At 31.9% G+C, this 20216-nt stretch overlaps 1 protein-coding gene across 1 annotated transcript in view; it reads left to right on the top strand.

Annotated features, from left to right (window-relative positions):
* Positions 1-20216, top strand: part of LOC145322856 (uncharacterized) — a 125216-nt gene that overhangs the window by 565 nt on the left and 104435 nt on the right. The window contains exons 2-4 of the mRNA XM_080165181.1: positions 3651-4038; positions 16009-16091; positions 19565-19620. Of these exons, the coding sequence (XP_080021307.1) occupies positions 3651-4038; positions 16009-16091; positions 19565-19620 (527 nt within the window). The remainder of the gene's footprint in view (positions 1-3650; positions 4039-16008; positions 16092-19564; positions 19621-20216) is intronic.

Below are 20216 nucleotides of genomic sequence, written 5' to 3'. Positions count from 1 at the left end.
CCCTTGGACGTCTATGTACTGCATCCCATTACATGTGGATGTTGCTCTGGTTGCTCTGGATGATCCCTTATATCGAAGGAGAATCCCGCCCTTACGAGTTAATGTCAATGGTAGTTATATTAGGCCTTGCTGGGGTAGCCCTCGGTGGGTTATGAAATAAAGATAGTTGATAAGACAAGTAGTTAGTTGTATAATTAAAGTTAAAGAATAATGAATTAGCATTAGCTAAATGTAACTCTGCCCACAGGGTAAGGAACCTGTCCCAATTTCGTATTTGTCTTTTGAAATCAGTTAATTTAGTTTGCAAATATGGACCTCATTTATTAGTAAGTACACTTATTCCGTATTAGGGGAGGGGATGGGGTAAAGGGGTCGGATATCATTACTTTAGAGTACATGAAAATCTGGTGCACAGGCAATTATTTATAAATTCTTACAGGCTAATGGCGTAAATGCTAGTAATTTTTTTAGATTAGAATAATTCTTTTTTTATCCCAAAATCTTTTTTTTAATCCCACAACAATCATTAGTAAAACTTACTAATTGCATTCAATCCTTTAATTTTAAGTTGCAAAGGTATTCTATAAATTTCTTGTTTGATTGTTTGCTGGTACCCATAGCATAACCAAAGAATATTCAGGGTTAAATTTTTAAGAGGGGGAATTTAATTATGTAAAAAAGTACCTACCTAATAAACCGGATATCGGGCCCAACCCAACCCAACTTTAGATGCCTTTGGGTTTTCAGATATTTTGATTTTATGTTATTGGAACTACACACAAAAATTGCAAAAGTCTATAGATGCTTCTGATTGTCCTAAATTTAGTAATAAATAACTAAATTGAAGTAGGTATTTTCTTCTAATTTAAATCAAATAATCACAAAAAGTTGTATATTTAAAAGTTAATTCTTTTAAAGTAATATAAAACAAAATTTTTAAATTCTTTTATTGCTTATCTATAGAGCTAATATATTTATAATCGTTCTGCGCTTCTTATAAACATACTTATTCTTTTTTTTTTTTTTAAGAAATAGGAGAAATGGAAATAGTTGATTTGAACGTTTTCTTCCACCTGGAAAATTTCTCAATAGCAATTTTATTTATTCTCAATAAATGCTCAGACTGTGAAACTTTTTTTGTCACACAAATCCTGGATTTGTTTTATTGGATTCATAACTATGCAACAGCAGGTTTTCAAGATTTTTAATAGCAAAGATTTTCTAAATTAATTTTGTCTGTTCTTTTGCATGTTTATCAGGTCGTCCTCAATTGATAGGGCTAGGCAGGAATTGTGATTATCTAGGTTTCTACTTAAGATAGACTGCTGATAGATTTTGAAAAACTTAAATTAATAAATTTTAAATAAAATTCTAAAATACATAAAATAATTGAAAAGTCTACAAAGATATTTAATTAAGCGTTAGTATATAATTATTTTTTATTCTTTAACATTTTAAATAGTTTGTATATTTTCATACATTTTGTAATAATTTTATTGAATAAAAATCAATAATTAGATTTTTATTTTTTCTATTTAATTTGAACAAAATTTATCTTTGTTGCATTAGTTAACTTTTTGTTTCTTACATAAGTGTAATGAGTTCCAATTTTTGTTTGATTCAAAAACAAATAAAAATTGAAATACTATACAAGTACAAACTTTATGGTTTCATAAAATAGATCTTTTTGCATATTTACTTTGACCCTAACTTATAAAACAGCACCAATAGAGAAAAAATGTATGCAAAATTAATGAAAAGAAAAAATTTGTAACAAAATACAAATTTGAACTTTAAGGTTTCAAAAAGATGACATTTTGTGCAAAGTTATCAAATCAATTTATTCAAGTAAAATTAACTGTATTTTCTTTGCGTAGTATTGTATAGACAATCAAACAAAAAAATTTATTTCCTCAAAAAAATTTTTAGTATTACTTCTAAATTATTCTGGAACCAAAGAAATGTATATATAAAAAAATTCAAAAGACAAAAAAATCTTTTTAAAAATTTATGACCATTTTGATCTTAAGCAAACTTCATGATTTGATTAGTATTAATCTTTTAATCAAAAGAACATTCAAAATTATGTTGGCAAAAAAGCTGGTTTTTTTTTCTTCAAAAATCCTGTTTAGAATTTTATGTTATATTATTGTAGAAAAGCTATAGAAATCATGATAAAAAATCCTAGATTCATTTTGTCTAAAAGTTTATGTGGCCAATCACTTGTTCGGCCTTCATCAATCCTTGTATTGGTCTTCCTTTTCTACAGTTGGCTAAATAAACAGATACAAGTTTTTTTGCTTATATAGCATTAAAAGCTTTTTATAAAATGAAGATTATTTTTTCTTTCAAACTCCATTTAGGTATAAATATATATATGCTTTACCTTTAAAGCTGTTTAAAATACACTAGTTATAAGAATAACTAATAGATTGTAATTAAGGTCTTAGATGCTACACTTCCAAAATTAATAGTTCTGTATTATAAAATAGTATTACATTTACCTAACTGGTTTTTTTTACAACGCTTTTCTATACAACAAAAGAAACAATTGTTCTGTAGAAATAAAGACAGGAGAGACACTTATACAAATGACTGTCAATTCAATAAAATATTCTTTATAGTTAGTTTTCCTGTTTAATGTACCTTCCCTCGAAGATCCAATGGAGCAAATAATCTCCCCTACTTTTTTTTTAAATAGATTATAATAAGCAGCTTTATTTTAAAATGTTAACAATGGTTAGCTTTTTTTCTTAATGCCTAACCCCAGTGGGTTGCCCTAGCCATGCGGGGCCTATACCTGCGGTGACCTAACCCTGTATTGCCTGTCTTCAATATAACCTACAATCTAATTCAATTTTCTTTCATTTTTATTTGTCTCGTTTTAATATTTTGGATTTTAAACTAATCATTCTTTAGTACATTCTTTTTGTAAGGATTTGCAAAAATTCCATAACAATTTAGATCACTAAATCTGAAAGCGTAAAACTTTGGGTACCAGTATGGTTTACAGACCAATGTCCCCTCCCTCCCTGGTTCTGTGCTCACATACTTATCTAGTAACTTTGAGGGATACCACCACAAATTTTTCTTGAGTTACAATATCCCTGTCCGGCCCCGGTCACTAATAGTGCGAAGTAAAAGATAAGTTTTATCAATAATAGGAAAAACAAGGACAATTAGTTGTAAACTTGCACAACAAATTGTTATAAATATAAGTAATATACTGAGTCTATGAGTCATATTGATCCTGGGAAAGTTTAGAATTATTTTAGGGAGGTGGGGGAACCTTCACCCTCCCAAGATAAATCGCCAATGGAAAAAAATAACCCTTCCCCCCCTCCTAAAAATACCTTCCTTTTTTCAAACTATATTGTAAAATGGTATGTTTGAATTTCCACCCCTTTTCAAGAAGTACTCCCAGAGGCCTCTGGGGGCATATCCGCTAGTAAAACATAAATATATACATCATAAGACTCACTAAACATTGAACTTGATTAACAAGTTTTGTTCAAATGTTCGGTTTGTAACACCTAAAAATCAAAGTAAAATAAATAAAATGATCGAAAAATTAGTCTTTTCAAATATTTAGGAAAATTTCAACTAGTCATTTAGTTTCGTTCATAATTTTAAAAATTCATTTTTTTCAGGTTAATCTACAAACAGTCTACGGCGCCTCGCCGCCAATCCTATATTTATCAGCCGACAACTTCTACAAGCCCGCCGCCGACCGCCAAGACGTCGGTTACCGCGCCACATCTGAGCTCCATGGATCCAGATACCGCCGATCAGCGGAGGTTTCGACCGCGGATATTGAGGTTGACATAACCGACGATCTCTTGTTGTCGCCGCTTGACCAGGGCACCACCGGCGGCGGCGAATGGGAGGCGGAGAGGAGCGAATTGGAGGGCGATGAGCTTTTTGAGGATGGCGGTGTACTGGGGGATGGCGCGGAGAGCGGCAGTATTGAGGCACAGAAAACTCGAGAAGAGTCGGAACGAAAAATGCGCAGAATCAATGAGCTGCTGAAAATGATAGGTAGGAACTTTTTATACATGAAAAAAAAACACATTTTGTCCTATTTTTATAAGCGATATCAGCTTCTGTAATAAGCGTTTGCTCGTTGTCTGAAAGGTGATTTGTTTAAACAAAAATAGTAATGGAAAGATTAATAATAGAATATAATTAAATTGGGAATTAAAAGAAAGAATTATAATGATTTTGTTTTACAGTACAGTGCAGAAATATTAGAGTAAAACACTAGAGGGAGAAAGGGTTAAGTAACTGTATCTCCCCATCGCAACCGCCTTTTGCAACATTTCTATTGGGTCATTGAAAATAAACCAATGGTGTCGCTTTATATTAACACAGCCAAGTAGCAGAAAATAATTTAGAAGCAGACGAAGAAGGTCTTTGAAAAAGGAAGGGGGTAGTTGTCTGTATATACATCTATAATATAGATCTTTTAAAGGAAATATAATAAGTAGAACATCTACTCTAATCTATACAAATTAAGATCTGTCTGTCTTTTATTCTTTTACTAATAATTTCAATTGCATATTATGCTACGCTACTTTATGCGTTTAGCTTTAAATTGAGAGGATTTTTTTGGGGGGCGGTTGGGGGTGTCCCACCACCAAGAAAATTGCCTAAAATCACCATAAGACCAATAGGTATATTCTCTAAAGAGTAGAATCCATTTGGGTCAGTGGTTACCGAGATCTTAAGGGACGGACGAACGGACAGACGGACAGGCATCAAGCTACTTTTTTTTTTTTTTTTTTTTTTTTTTTTTTTTGTCTTAATTATATACATAAAAACGTTTACATCTGAATTATAAGAGTTATTATAACAATATTAAACAAAGATTATTCCAAGATATTCTCTTTAAAAAAGTGTTAGTTGATTGTAAACCAGAAGTAAAAAAAAGAGAAAGAAAAATTGCCGTTTATCATAAAAGGTGTACATTTAAATTAAGTCAAGACTTATTCAACAAATCTATTCTCAAAATATGTCAATTTTATACTAAAAAGATAGAACTTCAGTAAGTTCTAGAAAAAAATAAGGGTCATTAAGAAATTACAAAAATGTTTATGATACAAATATTAGGTCAATACTAATCCTAAATATATACTGATTAAAACTGTGTAAAGGATACAAAGCTGAACTTTAAACTGTAAATGATGGATAAATAACAGCTTATACCAATAACGAATTTAATTCGGGGGAAAAGTCACGAAACCTATACATGTTTTTCAGCTGTCGTTGGGGGGCAACACATCGTAATATTGACGACCTCTCTATTTGCCCCCTAAATATTATTTTAGAATTAAATCCATTGTTTGTTATATCTATCCCTGGATAAATAAGTGTGGCCTGTTAAATGAAAACTGCAGAATGCTTTAATGGGCAGACTACCGAAAGCTTCACCTCAAGAATATTGTTTAGGTTATATACTGACCCTCTATTGGATGAGGTAATTTTTCTTGTCTGTAACCATGTGAAAAACAGGCCTAAATTCACATGGTTAAAGTTAGAATAACAAGAAATAATAATCCTCGGGATCATAATTTTTTTTTCTACTATACTAATTTATCAATACCCACCTATAAACTCTACAGGTGAGATGAAGTTGAGGTGAAATACTTAAGTGTGTCTAAAGATTTGGTGTGTTTGTTGTAAGTGTAAAGTGTAGGAATTATATATTACATATGGATTTGAAAAAACAAACACTTTTTAGAAATGCCCTCATTTGCAGGTAGTTTTCTTTCTATATTCGAAGTATGACATTTATCCAGGGTCGAATTGATATGTTGTTAATTTTTCATATCCTAATTTATAATTTTTGTTTTTAAGCTACTTTGTATTATAGATTGCTACGCTACTTTATGCGTTTTAACTTTAGTAAATGCAAAAATTGGAATAGATTTATTAGGTTTTTAAAATTAAATGAAATGTTTAATATGAAATTTTTCATGAAAATGTTTTCTAGTATGGAATTGAAACCGATTAATATCCGCTGGATTAGAACCGGTCCTCAGCCATTCTTATAAATCATGTATAGCATCGTATTACACACAATTTTCCACGAATATTAAAATAAAAGTTATAAAATTAATTCTAGTTTTGTTGGCACGAGCCTTCGGCCCCTCAACAAAACTGATTTTATTGATTTTTTTATATTTTGATATCCGCGGAAAGCTGTTTATAATACGATGCGATAATTAGCTATTCTGTAAATTTCTTCTCTATAAAGGTTAAACAGGACAAGGAAGAAATAAAAAGTGGGATAAATAAAACAAGGATGACAACATCCATAAAATCGAAGCTCTGAAACGTTATGACAGACGAACATTAACTTCTGTTCTGTGTCAGAACTGAATATACAAAATATAAATATATAAGTTTTGACAAAATTATACGTAAATTTGTTGCAAAATTTCTTAAATACAGAATACTGTTTAAGGATATAATGAAATTTTTAGAACTTGATTATAGAGATGCTTCGCTTATAACATTGTACCTTATTTTAATTGTTGTTAAAAATGTAAAAATCAACATGTTTTAAATGGACGTACGGACATTCTGGTAACAATTTTACAGTTACTACGTTTTCTAAATCATACCTAACTACTACAAGAATCATCATGCAAAGTTTGAAATCGATAGGACAATTCTAACATGCCTAAATTAACGGAAAAAGCTATCCTAATTATAGAAGCTTTAAAAAAGCATTCAATGATTAAAACTGCTGTATATTTATTTCTGTCTCTGATCGAAATATCTTCTTGAACAAAAGAATTGTTTAAATAACATCTTTTGTACTTGGAGTACTAATAAAACACCTTTCTTTATTTGTGCTATTTGTTTGCTAATAATCGATATATTATTACTTTTATTTGCACCAGATTTTCATGTACTCTGATAGTGTTGCTCGCAGCTGGCTAAAATAATTATACCCCTCATCTATCTCCTTTACCCCACGTATATATATTCTATATCCAGTTGAGTGCAAATACTTCTTTATAGCTAAACGCATTTAACACATGACCTATGCTCATTTGCTTAGACCATAAGTTTGTAGGACAGAAGAGTACAATCAAAACAGCTTGAAACCAGATGGGGGGGGGGGGGGTATATGAGTTCTTATTCAAAAATTAGGAATTGTGTCTAATATAAAAAAGTTGATATTGACTAATATAGAAAAGTGCACTGGGTCTTACAATAGGATATATTAATTCATATTGTCAGTTTTTTGAGAGATTTTCAGGGATATTAAGGGATAGGACAACTCAAAATATATTATTATACAATTCGAATGAAATAGTTGGTTGAAAAGTGTAGACATTATTTTTAAATAAATTATAATTACTGTTTATAAGGTTCACAATTACTTCTCTAGTATGCCGTAGTATGATCCAGAATCGAACCCGATACCACCAAGACAGAATGCCGACACGCTGATAAGTTTTGGGAATAAGTGTAGAACTATAGTATCCACGTGACTGAAAGATCATTAAAGAAGAAGGATGACAACATCCATAAAAGCGAAGCTTTGTAACGGTGGGACAAAAGGGCATTAACACTTGTAGAGTGTCAGAACTAAATAATCAGAATATAAATGTAGTCGAAGCAAAATTGTATATAAATTTGTTGAAAAATTATTTGATACAGGATAATGTTTAAGAACATACTTACATTTTTAGGACGTGATTATAGAGTTGCTTCGCTTATAATATTGTACTTTGTTGTCCCAGGAATCAGTATACCAAAAATCAGATCAAACGGATAATTAGATCATATAAAAATTTGTTGTTAAAAATAGTGAAAAAATCGACATGTTAAAATAGACATACGAACATTCTGGTAACGATCATAGAGTTGCTACGCTTTCTAAATTGTACCTAACTACTACAGGGATCACCATGCAAAATTTGAAATCGATAGAACAATTCTAACGTGCCTAAATTAACGAAAAAAGCTATCCGTCACGGACGTACGGAAGGACCAAACCTAATTATAGAAAAGCTTCACTTTTAAGAATTGAATTGTAAAATAATTAACATACCACAGGACAACAATTTGAAAATAATGAATACCTTTGGTTTCATAAGTATTCACCCAAAATAGCCAGGGATCTAAAGGGATAAGACAATGGACGATAAATTGATGTTCATTACTTATGATCAATTCATACACAAAATTACCCATTCTCTAAACTGCAATTAGTGGTTGAAACGTTTGGGCACCCAACACAAAGAACCAACCAATCAAAATTCAATAAAAGTCCTCAATGTTGTTGAGCCAACGAATTAGAAAACGTTAGTATAAAACTTTGGGGACTAGTGTAATAAACAGCTCAATGTCCCCTCATTCCCCGCAAAAGAAATACAATTTAATATAGTTAACGTCCACAAAATTAATTCATACTTATTCTTATGATACTTTATTCGTCTGTTAAAAATTAAATATCTTCATATCGTATAATATGTAGTAGTAAGTTTTTTGTCTGTAGCTTAAGATTTTGATTACTTCTCAACCGAGTGAGTATTCCTTTTATGTAAGTTTCACATAGGTCCCGTGATGATTTAAGGCCTTATAATGGGTTAAAGCTTTTTTTGCTTTACCTACACCTTTTAAACTGAGGTTCCAGAAAGCAAGAAAAAATGACTGCTTAACGAATATGTGTTTTTTTCTGCTGAATTAGTGGCTGAAATATTGCTGCCGAGCCTTGAATATGGAATATTGTTTTTTTTTGTAATGGATTATTTATTATTTTCAAACATCATTTGCACATTAGTATATTGTATATTTTACCAGAGAGAAAGGGTGCCCATTAAGGAAGCTTTTTACTTGTTTTTTTTTGTGTTAGGGGAAGCTAATCATGCCTTCATCTGCTTTTACTCAAATCAATATTTTATACCATCGAAATCCCTCAGCTTTTTTTCTTAAAATTTTATATATAAAGAAATATTTCTTGCCCCGGCGCAGGGCTCCAACATTGTTGTTCACTATCTCTACAGGGTTCTATCACTACTGGGCTTTTAAAATTTTTACTAAACTTTTAACCTAACCTAAAATTGAAAATAAAATATAAAAAAGTTAGATTTAAAACTTTGATAATCAATGATTTGTGGTCTTAGAAGAAAACCTATCAAGCATATTCAGACAATCAACCCTGCATTTGATGGGTTGCGCCCAGAGAAAAGGGAATGTAATTCTGACAAACAATTCTAAGTGAAAATTTCGCCTCAACCTTCGTCCCTTTTTTTCTCCTCTTTTTACCCACTTCATTTTCAGTTACACCAGAAAACAAGTTTTACTCCAACTTTACTCCAACAAAATATTTAATTTTCGACAGTTTCAAATGAAATTATTTGGCTGAATTTTTGGTTGCGCCAATCATCACTAAGAAAGATAATCCCATTATATTTTATATATTGTAGTGTTGTGCGTTTGACATAGCAGAAGTATGAAATTATGGTATTTTTGATGATTAGAACTCAACACATTTACCCAACAAATAGTTGACGTGTTGCTAAAAATAGATTTATTATTACTTGGAGCTTACACTAGATTATTATGTACTCTAATAAGGTGAAACTTGTAACTGGCTAAAATAACTATCCCCCTTCATTCCCTCCCTTCCTACTTGATAAACGAAGTGACCAATGAGTAATATCCATGTTAGCAACCTTAATTTATTACAATTATTTCCCTGTCATAATATCCACGTATATTCTATATCCATTTTGCTAAATGACAATGACAATAATTGAATGATCAAGAATTGTATTTGTAAGAATATTTCCTAAATATATAGCATTTACCTACATTAATAATAATATTCAATAAAGAGAAATAGAGTTATTCCTTATTTCAGTAGGCATACCGTACCGGGTACCCCTCCTCGCTCTTTCTAAGAAGCATGTTTATTATAAAAACAAGGATAGTAACATCCATAAGTAGCGAATGAACTACAGAGCAGTTTCATAAAAAAATAAACTGAAAAAAATCACGAAACCTTGTAAGATTTATAACGTGAAAATCTAGGAATCGATCTAGCACCTCCACCAATAAGCAAATCTTTATGAAATTTTGTGGGGATGTGTAAATTGTGAACTTATTTATTCCTTAAAAATATCAGCCGTCAATCTCAAATAGGAGTAAAGAAAATCATGAAAACTTGAAAATCTAGGAATCAAACTAGCACCCCAAGGGGGGTGGGGGGCAAAGACGTCAACGGAAGGGGGGGGGGGAGGGGTTATTAGCAGCACCACTATCCCAAATGAACTCGGGGGTGAAAGGCCTACAATTTTTTATTTTAAATTTTTATCCCCTCCCCCCGAAAAAATTTAAAGTTTGGGCGTTCTTGGGAGTGGGGGGGGGGGGAGAGGTTTACGAGTAGGTAATAAAAATTCTAGTACTTAAAAGATCAAATAGGGGCATTTTTGTTGCCCTATAATAATATTAAAGGATATGGCCTGTCAAATATATTATTACTATTTCCTTATTATTATTTACTTCCACATGTCATAATAATAATAATATTAATAATAAAAAATTCTTAGAATTATTGCATGTCATAAGCTCAGAAAACTCTTGCGGGGATCTTTTACTCATATAGGGCTGTGGGTAAAACCATGAATTTAAAGGGATAAGACAATTGAAGATTAATTGATAGATCTGTTGGTTGAAATTATTTTAAAAATTTACAACAGAAGGGCAATTAAAATATTCTCCCAGGTATCTAAATGGATAAGATAATGGCCTATAAATTGAAGTACATCCCCAATGATGATACACAAAATTACTTCTTCTGTAGGTTATAATTAGTTGTTGAAACATTAGGACACTCAACTTAATGAACCATCCTATCAAACTTCAGTACAGTTCCACAAAAGTTGTTGAGCTTACGAATAAAACTTTGGGTTATACTATATTGGTGTAATACACAGCTCAATGTCCCCTTCCTCCCAGATCAGAGGTGGATTCTTAAAAAAAAATTTGCCCCACTAAGCGATTTTTTTAAGAATCCACCTCAGTTCTTTAGATTTATCTATTTCTGAAATGTTTACATTTTATACATAAAATTTTCTGTCACCAAAATTTAAATTTTAGATATTTCAATATTTATACTTATAAAATAAAATGGTACAAGCGGCTTTGCCTTTAGTTTGTAGGTAAAAATTTTTGAAGAAAAGGCAAAAATTGTACTTTTCCCCCCCTAAAGAAAAATTATTTAATCTTTTTTTGTTCAATGAATGTTAAACATTTGTATTAGGGAAAAATAAGGTAAAAACTTTGACAATACTGATTTTAAAAAGCTTTCATGAAAAGTAAATGACAGTCCACTTTACTGTTTCTGTGATCTACTTTGTTATTATTTATGATATCATTCTTGTTGAATATAAAATAGCTTGTAGGTGATGAACTGAAATTTAATTTCCAAATGTGTACTCAGTTTTCTAGGTGTTTCCACAACCTATCTCAATATTTACTACTAGCTATAATAAGCTTCAAACTTAAAAAAAATTTAAATTAAAAAAATTAAAATTTTGAATGTATAATGTATATGTAAATACATTTAAATTTTTTTTTTTGTAAGTTCGTTTTTTTTAGCTAATAGTTATTGAGTTAGGATGAGAAAACACTTAGGAAACTGTGTTCACATTCGGAAACTAAATTTCAGTTCATCTTGTAGGTATATTCACCAGTTGGGCTGTTGAAAATACTTTTCTTTCGTAATATAAATTTTGAAGTGTCTCAAAATACCAGCCGTGTAACGTCATAAAAATGAAGGATGAGAGAAGAAGTGGGAAAGAAACCCCTAAAAAAGAGGTGGATAATCCCTCATTTTATGACGTCACATGGCTGATTTTTTTGTGACACATTGTAAAGCTTCTAAGTTTTTAAATATTGTAAATCAAACAAATTTCATTGGAACTGGATAATCTATTATTTTATATAGTTACTAGCGGCTACTCTATGGGCACTTGAAGTGCAGAAGTGTTGTAAAACCTTCCATTTAAATTAAAACCACCTTCCACTTTTTTAACCTCAAAGGTTTACACAACCTGGCAAAGCCTAGTACACGCCACTCCTCAAGTTACAGGGTACATAAAGCACATGAGACCTATTTTCAACCTGCCAACTGTAGGAAGTGGGAAAAGATGAATGAAACATGAAAATATACATAAAAATGTCAAAATTTTATATTTACCCAGTCATATACAGACACACGTATACATTAAACACACATCGTAACAGTTAAGTTGACTTTAAATCAGGCATATTATGTGAAAAGGCAATGAACGACAAATTGATGTACATCCCTAATGATGACCAACAAAATAACTCCTTCTATAGATTAAGGTTATTGGTTGAAAATTTGGACATCACTAGTTTGGAACCAACCAATTACAATCCAACCAAAGTACCCAATAACTTAGTTTGGGTACCAGTATATTTTACAGTCCATAGTCAGAAGCATTTTTGGTTTTACATATATAATAGCTTTAAACCATCCTTCATAAAACAATCAAACAATTCTTTCATAACAAAACTCCAAAATAACTGTTCCACTTTTAGTGCCAGCCAATATAATTTACTGACATACTGTGGCTAATTATAGAATAACTCCGCTTATGAATTACAAAGATGACAACATCCATAAGTAGTGAAGCACAAAAAACATGGAATTGACAAAAAGTAAAGTGCAGATGTTCAGGTGTCATAACAAAGATTTGAAAGGGAAAAATATGCAAAATATCAATGAAATTCGATAAATCTGTACTATTTTACCGACAGACTAGATGAGCATATATTATAGGAATCATCACTGAAAACTTCAGCTGTGTATCTCCTATAGCCTTACGGACAGTCAAAGTAAATGATAGAGTAGCTTCTCTACTCATAAAGGAAAAAATTGGCGATCCGTTGGCAAAATGATGGATTTTCCATGCTAAATATGTGTGTGTATATTTTTAACAAAATAACGCTTCTAACTTTTATATATAAAGGGATGATTTATTAATATAAATGAGACTCCTCTACAGAAATCATGAGGGATAAGACAATAGACGATAAATTGATTTACCTCCCCAATGAGGTTAATCAAAATCACCCATTTTGTAATATAAAATTATTGGTAAAATGTTTCGAACAAACTAATAAAAATTTAATAAAGGTCGTAAATGTTTTTTTTTGGCATTGTTATAGAATTTTTGGTACCAGTATAATTTACAATTCAATGTATCCTCCCTGCCTGAAAAGCTATAATTAACCCTTAACGGTCGGGGGGGGGGGGGGCGTTGAACGCCCCCCCATCCGGTTTTTTCTATCTCATTTTCTGTGTGTGAAAGATAAAGAGCCCAAACTGCTTGACTTTTTAAGTATGGGTATGACACACAACTGAGAGTTGGAATTTTTTAAATATCTCCATCCTGGCGGGCACAGGATGCCAGCAAACCTGGCAGGGTCATCCAGGTAAAGAGCAAAAATATTTTTTTGACTAAAACAAAGCATTTTATCATACCAAAATACTAAAAAATCCTCTAGTAGTACATCCTTATATGAAATACAGGTGTTCAAGTCACTTTCAGGTTCCAGGTATGATCCTGCAGGTCCTGATCCTCCAGGTCTCCAGAAATCTTTAAAAGGCTCCTGTGGTCGCAATTTTTGACTTAGAGACTTCAAATTTTAAACTTAAGCTTTTCTTATATGTCTACATAACGTATTAAAATTTCATGAAGATCCGCCGCCGTTTTCTCGCCGACCGCCGACTGCGGCGGCTGGCAGCTGCCAAGTAGAGCTGCGGCCGCTGAAATTTATATTTTGATATTTCTAATGTAAAATTTACATAAAAATAAACATTTTCTGGGAAAAAATTTTTCTTCTAGCTTCAAAAATAAGAAAATTACAGCCGTTTGAAATTTTTAAATAAAAAAGACCTAAAAACAAAGGTTGTTAAATAAAAGGGTGAAGGAAGCGAAAATTGACTTAGACGTATAAAAGGTCGGAAATTCATTATCAAACAGGGGACTTGCACAAAAAAATTTAGCCCTCTAGCTCTAATAGGAACTGAGATAATTAGGGGGGGCGTTGAACGCCCCCCCCGACCGATTAAGGTGCGGCAAGGGGCCCGACTGTAAAGGGTTAAAGGAATACAAAGATGACGAACCCCAAACTGTCCCAGTTTTGAGCAAGACGATTCCTGTGACGTCATATAAAAAGGGAAGGGGGGAAGAAAATCTCTTCCCTTTTCTCCCATCTCTTTTGAAGAGATTTTCTTCCCCCCTTCCCTTTTTCTTTCCCGAAACGTATATGACGTAACTGGAATCGTCTTGCTCAAAACTGGGATAGTTTGGGGTTTGTCATAAAGATTGGTCAACAGCAAATTATCAAATCTTCCCCTTACTCAAAAAGTACTTAATTCCATCATAAAACAATGTTTGTAAAGTTTATGATAATGTTTTTAGACGCCTATTTGGTTTCACAATCTTTGTATGGAAGTTTAAATCGTGCGATTAATTGCACATGTTTATTCGCCATGGCATTTCCTTTACTCTATATTAACATCTCTAGTATAATGCGTTGTAAGCTGACTTTATGGCTACAATTTTCTTTTATAATCACATCTCTTTATCCCTGATGGCGGAGTTATAATTACTTTAAGACTATAATGTCTGCTAAATATATATTCAAAAATATAAGGGATTAGACTATTGAAAAATAAAAATTTTTGGCAAATAATAGGAGAAAAATCTACCAAATATTTTTCATAAAATCTTTCAATTTTTGATTGAGTTTTTATTAAAAAGTGGTATCGTATCTTTTTTTTTTATGAATTTTATATTATTTATGTAAACCTATTATGAATTATTGATATTATCTAGTTTTTTTTTATGAACAAAATCGTCCTTGTATAGTATAGACCTTCTTAGCACAAGTCTCACACTAATTTTGTCTTATTATCTTATAACCTTGTAATATCATATTACATTCTTAGAAAGAGAAGATAGTGAAAATATTCTACAAACAAGTCATTCCTTTGTATGTCCTTTTTGCTACACAGTTTGCCAAGGGGTGTGAATTATGCTGGTACCCAAAGTTTTATAAACACAATTATCTTAAAACTTTGGATACTTTTTATTAGATCTTTATTGGTTTAGTCTAACTTTTCAACCAATAAAGTATCTACAGAAGGGATAATTTGGTGAGGTAAATTTTGAATGAGCTTAACTATTTGTAATAAACTTAAAGTGTTCATAACTTATATTCTATCAACATGCTATTATTATAACTAGCAGCTTCGCTTTTTTTGTTGGGGGGGGGGGGGGGGGTAGTCGATCCCACTATTTTAATTTCATTCTTAAAAAGTATTTTTTTTTGGGAGGGGGAGGGGTATTTTTCATTTTTTGGGGGGGTTGGGGGTGTCCCACCCCCCAAGAAAATAGTTATAAACCTTCCAGGGACCTATGAGAAGCTACCCTGTAAAGGAGAACCCGATCGGTTCAGCGGTTAGCGAGATCCTTCGCTACAAACAAACAGACAGATAGACATCGTTCTACTTTGTATTAAAGATGGCTACTTTGTCTGATTTTTACGTCCAAAATAAGTATTAATAATCTTAATATACATATAAAGACAACATTATGGAATAAGTTTCTTCGCTTTGTTTGTCGTAATCATTCTTTTATTCAGATTTTATTCGTAACTCTCTCTCTGCACTATGTCTATTTATCATATTATCTTACAAACATTGAATATTTATTGTCTTCGAAACCAATTACTATCCGCTGGATTAGAACCGGCTCTGAAAAATCATGCATCGTAACGATTTACAGCAATTCTCCGCGAATATTGTAAAAATCATAATATCAATTGGTCCAGGCTTTCGGCCCCTTGCGGCCAACTAAACTTGAATAAATCTTTTGATTTTAATTTTTCTATCCACGGAAAGCTGTCTATAATATGATGCGATAAATAACTATTCCTTATTTTCAGAGAGCCAGGCTATCAAGGGAGAAAATTGTACACCAGGAACTGAACTGGATCTGGGGGAAGAGGTTGTGGACTCCTACGGACAGGTATACAGACGAACAGACCATTATTGAAGAATTTAGAACTTGCCGCTAAAATGCACCAATTACACGTCTCATTGTCAAATTACATCCAATCACATGCTAGTATTTTTAAATAGAGACATTCTAACGACAAAGTCGGACATTCAAAATTGTGTCATCGAATTATCTATTAGTGATTTAAAGGATAAGACAATGGACAATAAATTGACCTACATCTCCTATGAATATATACAAAATAACCCATTTGCAGATTAAAATCATTGGGTAAAGTATGGATGCTATTAGTTTGAAACCAACCAATCAAAATGCAATAATAATTTTGTGCCAATATATAAGACTAGCGGCTACGCCCCTAGAGGCCTCTTGTGGCATTTAAATTTTTATTTATATTTTAGATATCTAATTTGAGAAATAATTTGTCTATGGTCAATCAGCTGTTAAATTCATGTCTCTACGCAGCGCCACTACGCTAGCGACACTATGCGGCAGGAATATTTCATTTTTTTCCGATTTTATTGTGATTTCTCTTGGGAGGGTGGTGATACCCTCCCCCAAAAAAGTTATAAACCTTCCCAGGACCTATGAGAATCTAACCTGTTAAGGAGAACCCGATCGGTTCAGCGGTTAGCGAGATCCTTCGGTACAGACACACAAACAAACATCATGTTACTTCAGTATAAGGATTTACAGTCCAATGTCTAATTTATATTAATCTTCCCTTCCTTTATTCAAAGATGGATTCTAAAGAATAGGATTACTAGATATATTGATAAAATATAATAGGATCTTACAAATACATAAAGATAACAAGGATGACAACATCCACAAAAGCGAAGCTCTAAAACGCAAACAAACATTAACATTTGTAGAGTGTCAGAACTGGAAAATCAGAACCTAATAATATATAAATGTTGAATCAAAATTGTAAGTAAATTTGTTGAAAAACTGCTTAGATAAAAGATAATGCTTAAGGATATACTTACGTTTTTAGGACATGATTAAAAAAAGTTAAAAATTAACGTACATTCTGGTAACAATCATAGAGTTGCTACGCTTTCTAAATCGTACCTAACTACTACAGGAATCACCATGCAAAGTTTTAAATCGATAGAATAATTCTAACATACCTAAATCAACGAAAAAAGCTATCCGTTCCACACGGGCATACGGACGGACGGACGTATGGACCGACCCTAATTATAGAAAACCTTTGCTTAAAAAATATACGGATATAAAAGTAAGATAAAAATTAATAATATTTGATTTGACATTGGTGGATTATTTTAGAGTAAGAATAAATGGTAATGGTTTCCCTTATATTGCATATGGACCACAAGCAATCATACATATGTTGATGCCTTTAGGCTGTAGGGTTAGGTGTAGTAGGGTCTGATGGCCAGACATATTGACAAAGCCCATATTGTCCTGTTGTGACGTCATAAATTTCGGGAGCATGGAAGAGGGCGGCGGGAGAAAATCTCTTAAAAGTAAATAGGAGAAATGGGGTTCTCCTTACCCTTTTCCTGAAATTTATGACGTCACAAAAGGATGATATGGGCTTTGTCGACATTTTCTTCCATTCTTTTCCATTAGGTGGGAGATTAATTTGTCTTTATTTAAACTATCCCTTACCCTAAATGCCTGAGTATTTTTTGTTTTAAAGTTAAGAATGTATCTTTTCTTGCACCGTATAGATATCTTGTAGTGTTCCATCACATCCTCATATGATTTTATCCTCATATTCGTAATAAGACAAAATAGAAAATATTTATAATATTCTATAATACAAAGTAGAACGATGTCTGTCTGTTTGTTTGTACCGAAGGATCTCGCTAACCGCTGGTTTTCCTTTACAGGGTAGCTTCTCATAGGTTCTGGGAAAGTTTTATAACTATTTTCTTGGGGGGGGTGGGACACCCCCAATCCAACCAAAAAATGAAAAATACTCCCCCCCCAAAAAAAAAAAAAAATTCTTTTTAAAACTAAAATTGAAATAGTGGGGTCGACTAACCCTCCCCTCCCCCCACAAAAAAATGTTTTTTTTTTATTTTTCTTCTAAATCTGAAATACGAAAAATTAGGTTGATCAAACCTCTTGGGGCAAAGTCCCTAGAGGCTAGGGGCGTAGTAAAGCTTTTTTGTAGCTTAAGATTTCAATAAATACAGAATCAATTGAGTTCCCCATTTTATGGAAAGTTCACACAGGCCCTGGGATGGTTTTAGACTATTTAAGTTTTATATTTATGTCTTTGGAATGTTTTAGGCTATAATAAAGAACACTTAGATGCTAGGGGCGCAGCCGCTAGTTGATTATATTGTTAATGAGAAATTTTGTGTTGTAGTAATAATTTGCAATTCTGATCATTTGATATATTTTGCGAATGTGATAAAACATCTTTTTTAGAAAGTGTGCATGAAAATAGAACTATTCCTACGTTTAAACCATTTCCTATCGACAAATACATTTACTATCCAAGTGTATTTATCCCAGGAATCTTAAGGGATTAGACAAAGAACGGTAATTTCTGTAGATTAAATACTTCGTGAGAAAATTGGATCAGTGCTATCTTGTACAATCGAACTAAGGCATAATAGAAGTCTTCACACAGTTTTTCAGCCAACGAATAAAAGAAACTATTAAACAGTCTAGTGTCCCATTCCTTTGCAAATTTTAGTTAAAAACTTTAGTTCTAAAAACAGGTCTATAGTATAGATGTATATACAGACAACTACCTCCCTTTCTTTTTCAAAGACCTCTTTCGTCTGCTTCTAAATTATTTTCTGCTTTTTGGCTGTGTTAATACAGGCGACACCATTAGTTGATTTTCAATGACCCAATAGGGAGTTACAGTTATTTAACCCTTTCTCCCTCTAGTGTTTTACTCTAATGTTCTAAAAAATTGATGGGGAGGAGACGATGATTTGTAATCATATTAGTCTCAAAAGTTTTAAAACAAATTCTCTTGTGATTTTAAGTCTTGATTGGTTTGTACAAACTAGCAGTGTTTAAACTTTTTCACCAATAAATTTAGTCTAAAGTGGAATGTACATCAATTTATCGTCCATCATTGTCTAAGATCCTTTAAGTCCTAGAAAAATTTAATTAATTCACTTTATATCTATTAGTAGCCCTAATAATATTTATAGACAAAATTAATTGTATAACAGAAGTACTGTTAGTTATGTCTAGCATCGTATTATATCCAGTTTTCTACGAATATAAATGTACAATCATAAGATTAAAACTAGTTTTTTTAGCTGGTGCCTTCGGCACCTCGGGGCTAAAAAAACTAGTTTTAATCTCATAATTGAACATTCTTTATCCGCGGAAAGCCGTTTATAATACGATGCGAGAAATAACTAATAGTACTTCTGTTATACAATTAATTTTGTCTATTTTTTCGTATGGATGAGAACCGGTTCCTATCCACCGGATTCGAATGAATACGAGAAATAATTTTATTATTTTTTTTTCAGGAAAGATTTCAAGCTGCAGCCCTGATATCAGTGAACAGAGCTAACTGGCTAACCAGGTATATACGTTTGTCCCTTTTGTCCTACCGTTCAGAGCTTCGCTTTAATGGATGCTGTCATCCTTGTTTATTATATTTTTACATAATAAAATTGTTCAAATAAGATTGTTATCCGGTAACTAATATTAATAAAAGTAAATGATAAAATACTCTTTAGTTTTTATTGATAAAACTACTTAATATTACTCTAAAGATACTTGATATTTTCATTATATTTCTTAAGATGTACTTCTTTTTAATATTAGATAACACGTCTTAGAACTGTTGAAATAGTTATATAAAATATAAATTACATTTATTTTCATGAAAACTTGAGCCTGGATGACAAAATTAAATGTTTAGAACTTGTAGCTATTTATTGATATAGATGTTATTGTTTTAAATAACTAATGGTTTTTCCTCTAGCCTCAAAGGAGTTAGAGCTACATAGGGAGTTTAATGGTTCGAACATTTGTGATTTGATTTTGTTTTGAAATAAAACTAAAACTTTCCTCAATTGGTAATTACTCTTTAGGACCAATATAAATCCTCCTTCAAAAATGTCAAGTAATAAGTCTAACTGTTTATGAGATTATACTACAGGGTCATTCAAGAGA

This window comes from Acartia tonsa, chromosome 6 (assembly GCF_053477335.1).
Source record: "Acartia tonsa isolate MP-2025a chromosome 6, ASM5347733v1, whole genome shotgun sequence".
NCBI classification, from domain to species: Eukaryota; Metazoa; Arthropoda; class Copepoda; order Calanoida; family Acartiidae; genus Acartia; species Acartia tonsa.
Note: the sequence above shows the minus strand (reverse complement) of the source record. Positions and strands in the feature narration are given on the sequence as shown.